The following is a 15,063-nucleotide window of genomic DNA, read 5'->3' as shown; positions in this document are numbered from 1 at the left end:
ATTAGGAAATCAGTTATTTATCACACAGAAAAATGATATGTTACATATGCATAAAAATTCTCTCTTATTTCAGTGAGAGAGAGAGAGAGAGGGGGGAAACAAAAATGTACTATTGACAGCACATACAAAGCAATGAGCTACAAGCCTTGTTATTGGCTACTTCCAACTCCTTTAGCCAATAACATGTCTCATGGAGAGAGAGAGAGAGAGAGAGAGAGAGGGGGTGAACATGGTTTTTTTACTCAGTACATATTACAATGATAATAGATGAATATGTATTGAGGGATTTTATTTTAACATTTGAGTGATATTTTGCTGTTTTCACATTAATATTAATATTTCAAAATTAGTAAATAATTTTTTTGTCATAAAAAATGTATTTAGTCACAAAAATAAAATGAAAATACAGTAATCAGTGAATATTGCTCTACAGAAAAATCCATGAATTAGTGAATTATCCCACTATATATTTGGAGATAGTTTCACAGAAAAAACTCAAATGACTGAATATGGGAATGCCGAACCGCGGTCTAGCAGCAGTCCACTTAGTGTGTTTTAGGATGAAAAAACATAAAGTGCTGTATTAACTTTATATCATATTGTACTTAAATAGGCATGAAGACCAACTTATGGACAATTCAAGAGACAAACAGCTGTTTGGGTGCACAGCTGTTTGTAACCCGAAAATAGGGTAGTGTCTGTCATAAGAAAACCTTACTTTTAATGCATACTTATGTTTTTTGAGTTTTAACATTCATTTTCTCAGCATAATTATTATGCAGTTTAATGTAAAATAGTTTTGGAAATTAGGTATTTTACCTATTGTTTGTATCTCAGGACAATGCCAAGACAAGGATTATTAGTGGGGTAATGCTGCTTTCAATTATAGTACTATGTCACTAATATCAGTCATTTATTTATGTTTTTTATTCATTTGCTGTTTGGTTATAAATACAGTTAATGAAGCCAGGTAAGTTTTCTTATAAATCTGTTGCACAATTTGGTGTATGAAGACAGCACCCTTATCCAGTGGTTGCTTGTAGGAGAATTCTTGCCTGATGAGCATGGACAGAACTGTATTACCTGTACCTTATCATAGTGTGGGGACATAACCTTTTTGGTGCATATCCTGACCACTGATGCCTGCAGTTATACCTAGCTATGGTCATTGTTGAACCCTGTTGAAATATGACCTGTTGTGAAGAGTAAGCTACTGTGCCACTTGTAGTAATAACCAGAGTTTAAGTAGCATGTTCCCACATCATATGATGGACATGTGGATCTATAGTACTGAAAAAAAAAAAAAAATTTTGTATGGAAAATATAAAACATAACTAAAATGATAAAATAATGTTAATGTTTAAACATATAAACCTATGTTTTATATTTAGTTTGCAACTTATTACCTTGCATCTGCTGTATCTGATGAAAGAAGACCCATACACTAGCATTGAGTGGGCTGGTAATTCCTTGTAAGGGGCGAGTTCATCATCAGTTAATTAAATATCATTGATATCCTATTATTGATTTATTTTTAAAGCTTTTTTTTTTTTGTTTTCCAAATTCAGGAGATAAGAGCTGACAAAATATAGGTGTTCGTATTAAACAGCACCATTTTTGTGGTACAGTAAGTTTAACCAGACCACTGATTCACATTTGTAATCCCCAATCTTGCTGTTAGAAGGATTTGCTCTTAAATTAGCGTTATAATTGAAGAAGGCATAGTTTAAGGAGTTGAGCAGATACTAAGGAAGATACTAGTGTGAAGCTTTAATGGGTAAATGTTAATTCGGTTACTGTTAAATAATTTAGATGTATTATTTTCCTTTTATTGTAGTAGACTGTAAGTGTATCAGTATCAGTGCTTGCTATAGCATGAAGTTTGTAACTTTTTCTGAATTGAATTTCAGGGACACAAAACTCAGTTAACAAGAAATCTTCAGGTACAGAAAACTCAGTTAACAAGAAATCTTCAGGTACACAAAACTCAGTTAACAAATCTTCAGGGGATGAGTGGAAGGCTCTGATGTCTAAGATGCAAAACAATGCCAAGAAGGCTGGTAACAATCAAGCTACAGTGGTATGTTATGCAAAATACTGAATTTACCTGTTTGTTTGATTTTTATTTTAATTGCTCGACTGTATGTCAGTCCTATTTCAGACTTTTTTAAATGGAAAATATATTGTTAGAGCTACATTTTATGTGTGGATGAATTGTTTGAGTATTATGTGTGCAATGTAGGAAGGATTGAAAAAGTTGGAGGTGTGGAGATAAGTAGATGGCGTGAAAGGTTTATGTAGTTGAAAGAATGGGTCATATTATTTTGGGATGAATTTATGTGGAAGGGTTGGAGAATAACAGAATGGGAAAGCAAATGTATGATGCAGAAGTGTAGGACTGAGAAAGGGAGAACAATATAGTGAAAAAACAGGTTTTGATGTAGGAAAACCTATTTTTGGTAGCCGCTGTTTGTCCTCAAAGGAGTTACACTCTCGTGGTCCCCCCAGGGTTCCATAAGACAGACCAAGCAATTACAAAGAATTCTCTTATAGTTGGTCTCAGCCAGAACGGTGCTTGTTGGCACAGTGATAGAATATAAAGGACTCAGGACAGGAGGGCTCTATCTGCTGTCCTGCAACAATTGCCTCGGCTTTAAATACGTCTCACCTGCACAGGCAACAACATAAGTCGGTGGCCATCTTCATCAAAACATCATGTCTGTGCAAGGTAAATGTTCAACCCAGTCCATCTCCTTTTCGTCAGGGAAAGTGGGTGGGTTTGAGGATTCTTCGCAGTTACCAAAACAGGTTTTTCCTATGTCAAAACCCGTTTATTGATAGCTAGCTGCTGTTCGTCCTCAAATGAGTTTAAAAAAGAGATTGACAGGTGACAAAATGGCTTAGCTCCTAATAAATAGATCCCAACACCCCAGATTAATTTCTGGTCTGAGGTATAGTCACAGGTTATAAACTATTTTCTGTATTCTGGGTACCCATAGGGTTTGGCAATAAAGAAACAACACACAAAAGTAATTGGAAAGGGAGGACCTTAGTATCCAGGAGGTTTGAAAGTTCATGCAAGAAAGAAGTGTTTATAGGTGTATGAAAATGTTGAAGTTTTATTCATTGGTGGTCTGTCTGTGTTTCGGCAATAAGAGTAAGAATGTGTCAGTGACTGCATGTTGCTTTCCTAACATGCCACCCCTTCATGGAGGGAGTGCTTAATATTGGATGTGGTTCAGAAGAGACAAGTGTATTTGATTCGTTAAACCCCTTAAGTTTGTCAAGCATGAAAAGAGGTACAACAAAAACTTTGGGGTATGGTCCAGAAGTATCATAAGAGAGCTATTCTTTTGCATCATGGTATTTGAATGAATTTTGCAGGAAAGCATTCATATGGCTTAAATGGGCCATGAATAACAGATTAGCAACTCTTCGGGCCTCAGCTCAATGCATAGGTGGAATGCCAGGTGTCATTAAGATTTTATGGTGAAAAGTAATGCTGCTAATCCCTGATATCCCTAGCCCAGTACATCATGTGCAGAATCTGGTAAATCATGCCACATTGGACATCCAAGTGCACTGTATAAAATACCTAAAAATTCCTTTACATAGGAGGAAACACCTCAGCGGTTAGAGTTCTGTGAAATGGAAGGTAGAGAATTTGCAGATTCTGAGAGTGAACCACACAGGAAATCCCAGAATATAGAATACATCCTTAAAAAATGAAGCCCCTATGTAAACATAGTCTTGCAAGCTAATCCGCATACAAATAGCCTAGTTGCCAACCTAGCCTACTACTTAGCTAAATTCTGACATTGCTTTTTATCATTTTGTCACTCATATATTTTCACTTTATCATTTTATAACTTTATACTGTATAATTTTCTTTAAAATCATTTTATAACTTTATACTGTATAATTTTCTTTAAAATAGTATGCTTTATTTAACACATTTAGATTCCTGAGTTAGCCTAACCGTAAGTCAATTACAGTACTTAACTTTTATCAGAATCTGCAGAATATTGTTGACTTTCATCTCCTAAATTTACTATCTTCATAATTATCACTATTAGTTTCTTCATCTTTTATTTTGATTGTAGAGGGTAATGCAATGACAAAAATAAAGAATGAATTTTGATGATCACTCAGTGTATTTGAATGTTGCCGTCGAAACGTAAACAAAGCACACTGCCATCTATTGAGGAAAATGAACACTAAACATTTGCTAACAGGAGAAACATTTTCTAGCATAAATAAAGATTTATGCTTGTGCTTCTTACCTCTAGCATCATCTGATCTCATGGGTGATATATCGAATGGGTAAATGTACAGCTATAAAAAAGAAATTGTCAAAACTATATCACCTATAAGTCTTTCAAGCACTCTAAGAGTAAGGAATTTGTGCGTTGCCAAATGTCTGATTGTTTTGATTAAAAGTTTTGACTTGGTAGAGCCTTCTCAAGAGAATCTTTAAAAAAAATATATTTGTTCTTTTAAAGGTAATATCATAAAAATTTGACTTCACATATTTTCATTACAAACAATTATTTTCATAAAAAGAGATATGGCAAATATTTGTTTTTGGGAAGTTGTAAACAATACATGGTGCCACCTTCATGGCCGTGCAACGGACTAATGGCGGCTGATTCAAAATCAAGCCGAACCACCGGAGTTCCCAGACCACAGAATGCCAGTCGTAAGAGGTTCAACTGTATTGGAATGCTTAGGGGAGCTGGACATTGATGATCCAGCATATCAGCAAGAGGACCATAGTAATAGTGATAGGAGGTATTTTTGCAGATGTTGTACTGTACTGTATAAAGGCACTCAAGACCTTGCTTTATCCAGCAATTGTCTGGTGGTGTTCAGATCCATGGCATCTTGCCTAGAGTATAAGAAAATGATGATAGGATGATAGACTGATGGAGAGTGTATACTTTATGACTGTTTTACTGGGATGGCAGGAGTGATGCACGATTATGGATTGAGTAATGATAGTGAGAAATCAAGCTGTTTGAGGTTTTTGTGGATAATGAAATAGTGCAAGTCATGGTTGACAAAACAAACCATTATCATGGATGTCATGTTGCTGGTCAACTATCATGCTTGAGTAATTTAAAGAAATGGACAGATATAGGCTTGAGGGAAATGTTAGTATTCCTCACAATAACATTGTTCATATCCCAAGTATCTAATTAGAGTGTCAGGGATTATTGGTTGGCTAATATGTATTTTCATTTGCCAATATTTCCATAGCTTATACCTTGTGATTGGTACCAGGTTCAATACAGATTTTTACATTTTCAGATAATGGTTTGAGAGACCCACATTCCAAGGACAGTCTTTGGGTAATAAGAAACATTATTCAACAAATACTGGAATGATTTACAAGATGCTTTTATTTATTTCAAAAACTTGATGAAAGTTTTGTGTTATTCAAAGGGCACTGTATTTTCAAACATTGTATTAGATCAAAGAAGCACTGGTTCGATATTAAAACATATCTCATCTGTGACTGTAAAACTGGGTATATGATCAATACTGTTCTCTGTTTCAGAACAGATGTAAATATTATTATGGTTTCAGAAAAATTAGGTTTTCTTCACGTAGGGTTAGACTTGAATCCTCATGGTCTAATGGTCCCATTTGGGTTCCTACAGCCCAACAGCACCTGATTAACACAAAAAAAATGTTGTCTCTCATTCTGTTTTGGGTCCTTTCTTCTTAGGGATTCATTATACATTATATACAAATATTCTAAAGGGGTATATGTTAAAACAAGAAAAAAAATTTTTAATCTTATTAACTACAAAATGTATTATTTAATTTGCAAATCTCCATTCACAATATACATAAATTAATTTAGTCTTACCACATAAATATTCAAATAATTCTGATTGGCTTTACATTTACAAATTTAGCAATTTTTTGACTGTGCATTTCTTCTGTCAGATTCTTAACCAATTCATATCACTCTTAGAATAAAGATTTATTTAGTGCTAAATCACTTTTCTTTTTTCATATGCTCAATCCTTTCCATTATGAAAGGAAGACTACCATATACTGTAGTACATATCTTTTACAAAAACAGTGCACCGAAATTCTGAAATGAAAATTTCCTGCTTAGTAATTCCAATTTATGCTGAACAAGAAGTTATAAAATTGTCACCAAACCATCATAAAGCCCCTGCTAAATCACCCAGTTCTAGATTTGCCCGATGCATCCATGGACAGTCTCACTAAGATAATCAACAGCTTATCTATAAACTCCAGTTACATAGTCTGCTCCACTGACTAATAATTCTTATAGTGAGAAGGTACTGTACTTTATAATCCAAGTTCCTCATTGGATGGGTCGATATTGTACTCTGCTAGCACTCTCCTAGGCCCACGTTTGATTCTCCGGCCGGGCAGTGAAGAATTAGAGGAATTTATTTTTGGTAATAGGAATTCATTTCTCGGTATAATGTGGTTCGGATTCCACAATAAGCTTAGGTCCCGTTGCTAGGTAACCAATTGGTTCTTAGCCACGTAAAATAAGTCTAATCCTTCGGGCCAGCCCTAGGAAAGCTATTAATCAGCTCAGTGGTCTGGTTAAACTAAGGTATACTTAACTTTATAATCCAACAGTGAAAACTCCTTTTCCAGAAAGATCAGCATGTGTATCCTGACAAGAGAAGAAAAGATTAGCGATGACCAGGACATCTTTAACATGGCAAAACACACAAATGCACTAAAAAATTAAACAAATTTTCAAAACTAAAAGTTAAATTTGAAAAATGTAACAAAATATAAGTTAAAATAAAGGTATTATGTAAAAAAGCCTAGGTAAAAACATAAGAACAGTCAGAGCATTAAAATGTTCCTGCCAATGACCCTCTAAACCACTCAGTAGCAGTCATGAAAACTCTTAGCCCTTTATCATAGTAAAGATGTTATTCTGTACAAGGACAATTACTACACAGCCAGGCAGAAGTGAATATCTAACAGCAATACTAGGGTGGTCGTTACTGTTCACAAAAACAGAAAGAGGATGCTCATCTTTCTCCCAGGCAGGAAGAAAGGAAAGATTGTTTTTAGAAAGAAAAGGCATCATCGTATAAGTATAAAACTGGAAAGCCCATGTCTACAGGATTTTGCTCATAGATCCTGCATGCAGCTGCTGCTCAACAAATATGGCACATTTCAACCAGAAAGGGGCAGTAGAAGGGTTTCAAGATAATAGTTTGACCATCTTGCACCTGTGCCACCAACACATGATAGAGCAGAAGAACAAAGATTATGTCGTGTGTGCAAATGCAAAGAAACAAACAGGTCAAAAAGAAGAAAGCAGCCTCCTGGGTGTGAGGTGGCCATAAACGTGGAATGTTTTAGAGAATACCATAGGTATGTCTAGTGCTTGAAAATGAGAGAGAGGGATTTCACTTTTGCAAATCAGTTACTCAAGGAATATTCACTTGTGTATGATTTTTATTTCTACTTATAAATGTTTTTGTATTTTATTGATTTGCTGGGAAATATTTTTATTCTTTTTCATGTGTGTAAACATTATGCTTCTCAGTTGTGATATTTATAGTTATGGGTAAATGTAGCTTTCGTTTCAGATTAACTTATTGCCAAGAGAGAGAGAGAGAGAGAGAGAGAGAGAGAGAGAGAGAGAGAGATGGGGCTGATGTTGGGGCAAGGATCGAATGAACTCAAGAAATTGACAAAATGCACAAGAATGGTGTAAAAAGTTATATATTTTTGTATATATATACATTTATAATTACTCAGGGAATGTTGCTGTTATAGTTGTTTATATCTTTTTCAGTGTAATTTTCAATAGTGTAGCTGCAGTCTGTCCTCAAAGGGGTTTTCCTTAGTGTAGCTGCAGTCTGTCCTCAAAGGGGTTTTCCTTATGGTCTCGCCAATCAGTCCACTAGACAAACCAACCAATAGCGAAGAATTTTCTCATGCGTAGTTGGTCTTGGCCAGAATAATGCCTGTTGACAAAGTAATAGGGTATAAATGGACCCAAGGCAGGCAGGCTCGTTCCCCATCCAACAGCAATTACCACAGTCTTTCCATTCACCATTCTCACACAGATATGGTAATAGTGCGCAAGGCAGCTATGTTTGCCGTAGCTCTTAGGTCTGCCAGGGAGAAAGCACTGACCTAGTGTGCTCCTAAATAACCTACATATTCATAATGCCTTAGCAACGGGATGCTGCAGCCATCTACTAAGGAAAGTTGAATGTGTAGTTGTGAGCTTCTGTACAAAATTAAGTTCCTTAATTTCTCAACAGGTAGGCTTAATTGTCAAGAGGATTGTGGATTAGGTTACTTGGCTATATCATGTTTCTGCACTTTTTAACCTTTTTATCTTTTTTAAAACCCATTAATTAGAAATTTTACTATTTATAATTGTTAATCAGTGGAAAAGAATAATGTTTTAGTCTAACATTTCTTCCCAGTGAGGTAGTTCTGACCTTGACTTGCAGCTCCCTTATATGCCTAACTTCATTTTTAGAATCCTTGGCCAGGCAGGAGGAGGTGCAAGAGGTTGTTTCTTGGGGCAAGCATTCCTCAAAGGGGGGTTGGTCAAACACACACACACACACCCCGGGAGCTTCTATGAGTAAAGGAGCAGACAGGATTGCTGCTCTCCCTCACACCATCATTCTTGGTCTCCGGGTTGTGGAGGGAGGGAATCGCAACTTTCTCCTCTGAGTGTGTAGTGATTAAACTGTTCTCCATCCCTGCTTTTGACACAGTTATGGTCTCCCCATAGATCAAGGTGGACCAGGTCTCAGTCCAGGGTGAGCTTAACCCCCCCCCCTGCACCTCGGACGAAACCCAGTGTCCTGCTGCTGGGAAATGCCAGACTGTGCTGCACCATCCCCGCATTCCTACCCACCCTCTCTGCTTCCCTCCCACTTTGAACAACTCCCAGTACCCTTTTCAGAGACCCAGTCGAGATGCCTCCTCTGTGTTGGTGGACAGGAGCAGGCGTGAGATTGGGAGCAGAAATCTCCAGTTTTCCCTACTGCAGAGATAGGGACTCACAGTGAAACTGCAGAGGCCCTGGCACTGTGGGCCCAGCTTCCCTGAATCCATTCCCGTAGACATGCAGCAGTGCTTCCAAGTGAGTAAACCTTTGGGAACCAGCCCCAGTATCAACTTTATTGGGCGTCTCTTGCAGACCACATGACTGGTTACACTCAAGAGGTGAGGCCTTCGGTAAGGTTACTTTTGTCGGGGCTTGCTTGTGGTGTTTTGACTCAGGTGAATTCACTGATCTGCAGGCCAGCCAGTTCCCTTACATCTAGCAGATTGGCCAAGCTACTCCCCCTGCCATTTTCTATGTAAAAGAAATATTTTGTGTCCCAGAGAATGTGAATAACACACAAGTAAAAAACATGTTATAAAGACATCCATTCCATCTTGAAAAACTCAACAATTTTGAGCCACACTAGGCTCCTCTTCAGATGAGTGTAAAAATAGGAATGAAGGGATGAATGACAAAAAGAGTACAAAGTAAAATAAAAGAAATAAATATAAAAATAAGTATCAGTGACATAAAGGTAATTTGCGTCACACTCAACTGGCAATTTAAATTTTTAGGCTACATTTTAAAACTTGGCTGCCTTCAAAACACAAGAAGTGATAAGACTCTCAAGTTTATAACAACCATTTTTTCATTTCAGAATCAGAAGAAACAAAAAGTTGTTGAAGTTGCTATTATCAAAGTAACCCCTTGTATGAATTTGAATGATGTTTCTTACAAATTTGATAGTCTTACCACTTCTCATGTTTTGAAAGCAGCCAACCTTTGTAATGTTGTTAAAAGATTTAAATGGCTATTTGGGTGTGACTTAAATGACTTTTATGTCTTTGATACGTATTTTTTTATATTTATTTTTTTTTTTACTTTTTACTCTTTTTGTCAATCCTATCTTCATTCTTGCTTTTGCGCTTACCTGAAGAGGAGTCTAGTTTTGCCCAAAACTCTTGTTTTTAAAGATTAATAGGATGTCTCAAGAACAGATTTTTAATTTGCAGCTGCTTGCATGTACAGTGTAATTCATCCCTACAAATGACACATCCCTACATCTCAAGCTGGTGCGGTGTTGCCTAACTAATAATCTGCTTCTTGAGAAGTTGAGGCAAGAGGAACTTATGTTCAACTATACTGAGTCCAGCAAATTATGTTCAACTATACTGAGTCCAGCAATAGGTCACCTTCAATACCACCATGATGAAGGCTGTGCTGTCAAGGATTTGGCCAAAGACAAAAATTATTGCTTCCCTCCCACTTTGAACAACTCGCAAAACCTTTTTCAGAGATCCAGTCGAGATGTCTCCTCTGTCGGGGGACAGGAGCGGGAGTGAGATTAGGAGCAGAAATCTCCAGTTTTCCCTATTGCAGTGGAGATGGGGACTTACAGTGAAACTGCAGAGGCTCTGGCACTATGGGCCCAGCTCCCCTGAATCCATTCCCATAGACTTGCAGCACTGCTTCCAAGTGAGCTTAACCTTTAGGAACCAGCCTCAGTATCAACTTTACTGGCAGTCTCTTTCAGACCAGGTGATTGGTTACGCTCAAGAGTTGGGTGATTGGTTATGCTCAAGAGTCAAGACCTTTGGTAAGGTTACTTTTGTCAGAACTTGCTTGTGGTGTTGTGACTCGGGTGAATTCACTGATCTGCAGGCCAGCCAGTTCCCTTACTTCTAGCAGATTGGCCAAGCTACTTCCCCTGCTTTTTTCCAAGTAAAAGAGATATTGTGTCCCAGAGAATGTGAATAACACACAAGTAAAAAACACATTATAAAGACATCCGTTCAATCTTGAAAAACACAACAGTTTTGAGCCACACTAGGCTCCTCTTCAGATTAGTGTAAAAATAGGAATGAAGGTATAAATGACAAAAAGAGTACAAAATAAGTATCAATGACATAAGGTGACTTGAGTCACACCAAACTGGCAGTATAACTTTTAGACTACATTTTAGAACTTGGCTGCCTCCAAAACATGAGAAGTGATAAAACTATCAAGTTTGTAACAACCATTGTTCAAATGCATACAAGATGTTACTTTATTAACAGCATATTCAACAATTTTTCATTTTAGAATCAAGAAACAAAAAATTGTTGAAGTTGCTGTTATCAAAGTAACCCCTAGTATGAATTTGAATGATGTTTCTTACAAACTTGATAGTCTTTTCTCATGTTTTGAAAGCAGCCAACCTTTGTAATGTTGTTAAAAGATTTAAATGGCTATTTGGGTGTGACTTAAGTGCCCAAAACTGTCATGTTTTTAAAGATTAATAGGATGTCTCAAGAACAGATTTTTAATTTGTAACTGCTTACATGTACAGTGTAATTCATCCTTACAAATGACGCATCCTTACATCTCAAGCTGGTGCGGTGTTGCCTGACTAATAATCTGCTTCTTGAAAAGTTAAGGCAAGAGGGATTATGTTCAACCATACTGAGTCCAGCAAATCTGGAAGCAGTGTTGATGTCGGAGATACTGTTCGGCTCTTGGCTAGATGTGGTAGGTCACCTTCAATACCACCACGATGAAGGCTGTGCCTTCAGAGATTTGGCCAAAGGCACAAATTGTTGGTCTTTGCCACCTAGGTTACAAGTGGACCAACTTAGTCCTTCAAAGGAAGGCCCTGTTCCTTGCACTCATGTTGAAGTAGGTATTGCATGAGAGTTGGCTCTCTCTCCATAATAGTTCCATCATGGACTCGCCCTGCTACTTTCTTCCCTTGGAAGGTGGAAGCAGTGGTGGATATAAAAGTGAAGATTCATGAGATACACTAATTTTCCGAGCAACCACCTGCGAGTCCTCTCAAGGAAGTAGAGCCCCAACAGAGAGAAATGCTGGTCAATTGAAGTCTGCCTCTCCAACAGCATAGCAGAAGGTGCAGCAGATCAGACTGTAACAACACCCCATTCCATTGACCTTGAAGAAGCTCAGCCTAAGCAAGGAGGTAGGAGCAAGAACTTCAGTGAGATTGGCTCTCTCTCTCTCTCTCTCTCTCTCTCTCTCTCTCTCTCTCTCTCTCTCTCTCTCTCTCTCTCTCTCTCTCATCCAATCCTATTCCCAACTTATCTCCACAACTCGACCAAATCCTAAGTTCTGTGGGGAGAAGTCAGAATTATGTTGTAGAGGGGAGCAATCTAGATCATACAGGGCTGGTCTCCAGGTTTCTACAGTTGCCTCTTGCTTGTAGAGAAAGTATCAGAAGGCTGGAGACTGGTCATAGACCTCTCGGCACAAGAGCTACATCAGACAGACACCATTTACTGTGAAGACAGCTTATTTAATATTGCTGTCAGAGAAGGAGACTTCATGAACTCAATCAACCTTAAAGACGCATACTTTCAGATCCTAATACATCAGGGCTTGAGGAGGTTCCTATAATTCATATGTCAAGAAAAGTTCTTCCAATTAAAGGCTCTGCTTCAGGCTAACGGCAGCCCTTTAGGTGTTCACAAGAATCTTCACTCTGGTCTCAGCTTGGGTTCACTTAGAAGGAGTCCATCTGTTATGTTACCTGGGTGATTGGCTCATCCTCACTTCCTCAGAAGGAAAACTACTACTGTACTTGACAAGCAGCAACTCCTATCCCTCTGCCAGAGTCTGGGGTAACTGGTGAATTGACAGAAGTCCAACTTGATTCCCTAGTAGCAGATCAAGTACTTAAGGATGAGATTAGATACTGTAGCAGTGAAAGCCTTCCCAGCAACTTCCTGGATAGACAACCTCAAGGATGTCACAAGGTGATCCCTGGAAGACAAGGAACAACTGGCCTGACCATAGAAGTAATCCTGGGTCAGCTTTCATCTGAAGAAACTTATACTGAACGAAGCAGTCCCCTTTGATCCATGCAGTGGCAATTGAAATGTCATAGGTCCTTCCCGGACAAACCCCAACACCACTTGCTTCCTGCAAAGGCTGGGGAGCTCATCTAAGAGGAGAGTTTACTTCAGAACCACTTTCCTGATCACTGGATAAGGATCTCACCTGAAAGATGGTCTTCCTCATAGCCCTTGCCTCAGACAAGAGAGTTGGGAAACTACAAGGATTGTCGTATCTCTTCGGGCAGGATGGGGATTCCTCTCCTCCCTCATTCCAGAGTTTATGGTTTAAACACAAGATCCCTCGGTTCAGCACCCCAGGTTTTAAAGGACCCAGGAGAGATGCTGTTATGCCTGGTAAGTTCCCTTAGATATTACAATAATGCTTAGGCAGAAGTGTGAGCGCTTTATTTGAGCACTTTTTGTGTAAAGTACTGTGTAGGATATTCTGTATTGTCAATAAGAATATAATGTACTGTGCAGTTACTAGATAGGAGAAAAGAGTTTAGAAAATTGCCGTTCTATATTTGTAGGGTATTTTATCCGGAAGGCCCTTCAATGTGTCAGTGTGTATATAATTGAAATAATAACCTATTTAGCCTGGCTGGTGAGGGTTAAGAACAAAAAGCAGATGTTTTGACACTCAGTGAGACAAAGGTGATAGGTTACTGTACGTGGAAGATTAGAGTAATTGAATAGTGTAGAGCAAGGAATGGGCAGTGCTTGTAGTTGTAATGACTGGGCTTGGGTTAGAGTACAGATTGTTAGCTCAAAGATTGAATGGTCAGATAAGTGTGACAGGAGGAATGGTAACAAATGTATATGGTCCATGAATGGAAAAGAAAGTTTTGGAAATGGAAATGTCAGAATCTCCACCATCCCTGTGAGTGCTAAATATCATTGTTCCTAAATATTTGAAGGAGTCAGCCTCAGTCCTTTCTCCATCAAATGTTATTTCATCCCTTTTCTGTATAATTTGTCCTCATTACTTCAGTTTTTCTTTGATTTACTTTGAATCCCATCTATTTAGATATATGATGCATTGCATTAGGCAAGCTTTGCATATCTTGTTGTGTTTTACTGTTTAAAACAGTATCATCTGCATATTCTGAGCCTCAAGTTTTATTATTCTCCAATGTAAACCTCTCTGTCATCTTTGACCACTTTTTTCATTATGAAATCAATGAGAAGGGCAAAGAATAAAGGTGGAGTAATATTACCACTATTTACTGCAAATTCAATTGGCAAGACCATATCAACATCAACTTTGCATCTACATTGTTCATGGACAATTTTATTTAGTTTTATATATTTGATTGAAATACCTCAGTGACGCAAGACCGTCCATAATATTGGTCTGTAGCCACTGTCAAATGCCTTCATCAACAAAAGCACTCAGAAGGGTATTTTAAGTTTTTATCAATTTCTCTCCCTATCCTACTGAGAAAAAGCATACTGAATATTTTCATTGCAACCAATGTAAGTGCAATACCTGTATAGGTACTACATTGTTAGGTCACCTTTCTTTGGTACCTGATCTATAACTTCCATTTCTTAGTTATGAGGTTCTGTTTCCTCATTTCTTAGTTGTCAGACTCTGTCTCTGTTTCCTCATTTCTTAGTTGTCAGGCTCTGTTTCCTCATTTCATATTCTGTAAAGTAATTCAGATAGTATGTAAGGTGGCTCTCAGGCATGGTGATTGTATGACAGACATCCCTTGAAGGGTGTTCTGTTAAGTTCTCCCCCTCCAGAAATGCTTCATCTCTTGAAAGTGTCAAACAAGGGGTGGGGTGCACACCTGAGAGGGGAATTTGTTTTGGGAGTGTAGTGTCAAGACAAACATTATCCGCATGTTAATATTCTGGAGAAGAAAGTGGCAGTGGTGGCACTGCAGTTGTTCCGAAAACAGTTGAAAGGACACTTGTCAATAAGCAGGGGTAACTGTGTCTTGGTATGTACATCAGTTGTCATTGCAGATGCACAAGTGGGTGGATCACCAAGCCAACTCGGTCATCAGAGTCGGGTAGCGGGGACAGAGTGGTCTCTGAACCTTCGGTTCATGGAGAAGCTGTTTGAGGTATAGGGCTTTCCCCATGATTGAATCTTTTTGCAACCAGACTGAACAAGAAATTCCAGTCGTGTGGATTCCAGTCGTGTGTTCACCAGTCTCAGATCTTTGGGCAATGGAGGATGCCTTCCAACAT

At 38.2% G+C, this 15,063-nt stretch overlaps 1 protein-coding gene across 6 annotated transcripts in view; it reads left to right on the top strand.

Moving 5' to 3' along the window:
• LOC136838628 (DNA cross-link repair 1A protein-like) overlaps window positions 1–15,063 on the top strand; it is a 105,324-nt gene that overhangs the window by 38,278 nt on the left and 51,983 nt on the right. For 3 of the 6 annotated variants that reach the window (XM_067103909.1, XM_067103910.1, XM_067103914.1), the window contains one exon: window positions 1,911–2,080. In XM_067103909.1, the coding sequence (XP_066960010.1) occupies window positions 1,911–2,080 (170 nt within the window). The remainder of the gene's footprint in view (window positions 1–1,910; window positions 2,081–15,063) is intronic. The other 3 variants (XM_067103912.1, XM_067103913.1, XM_067103911.1) reach the window with 2 other exon arrangements.

This window comes from Macrobrachium rosenbergii, chromosome 5 (genome assembly GCF_040412425.1).
Source record: "Macrobrachium rosenbergii isolate ZJJX-2024 chromosome 5, ASM4041242v1, whole genome shotgun sequence".
Classification (NCBI taxonomy): Eukaryota; Metazoa; Arthropoda; class Malacostraca; order Decapoda; family Palaemonidae; genus Macrobrachium; species Macrobrachium rosenbergii.
Note: the sequence above shows the minus strand (reverse complement) of the source record. Positions and strands in the feature narration are given on the sequence as shown.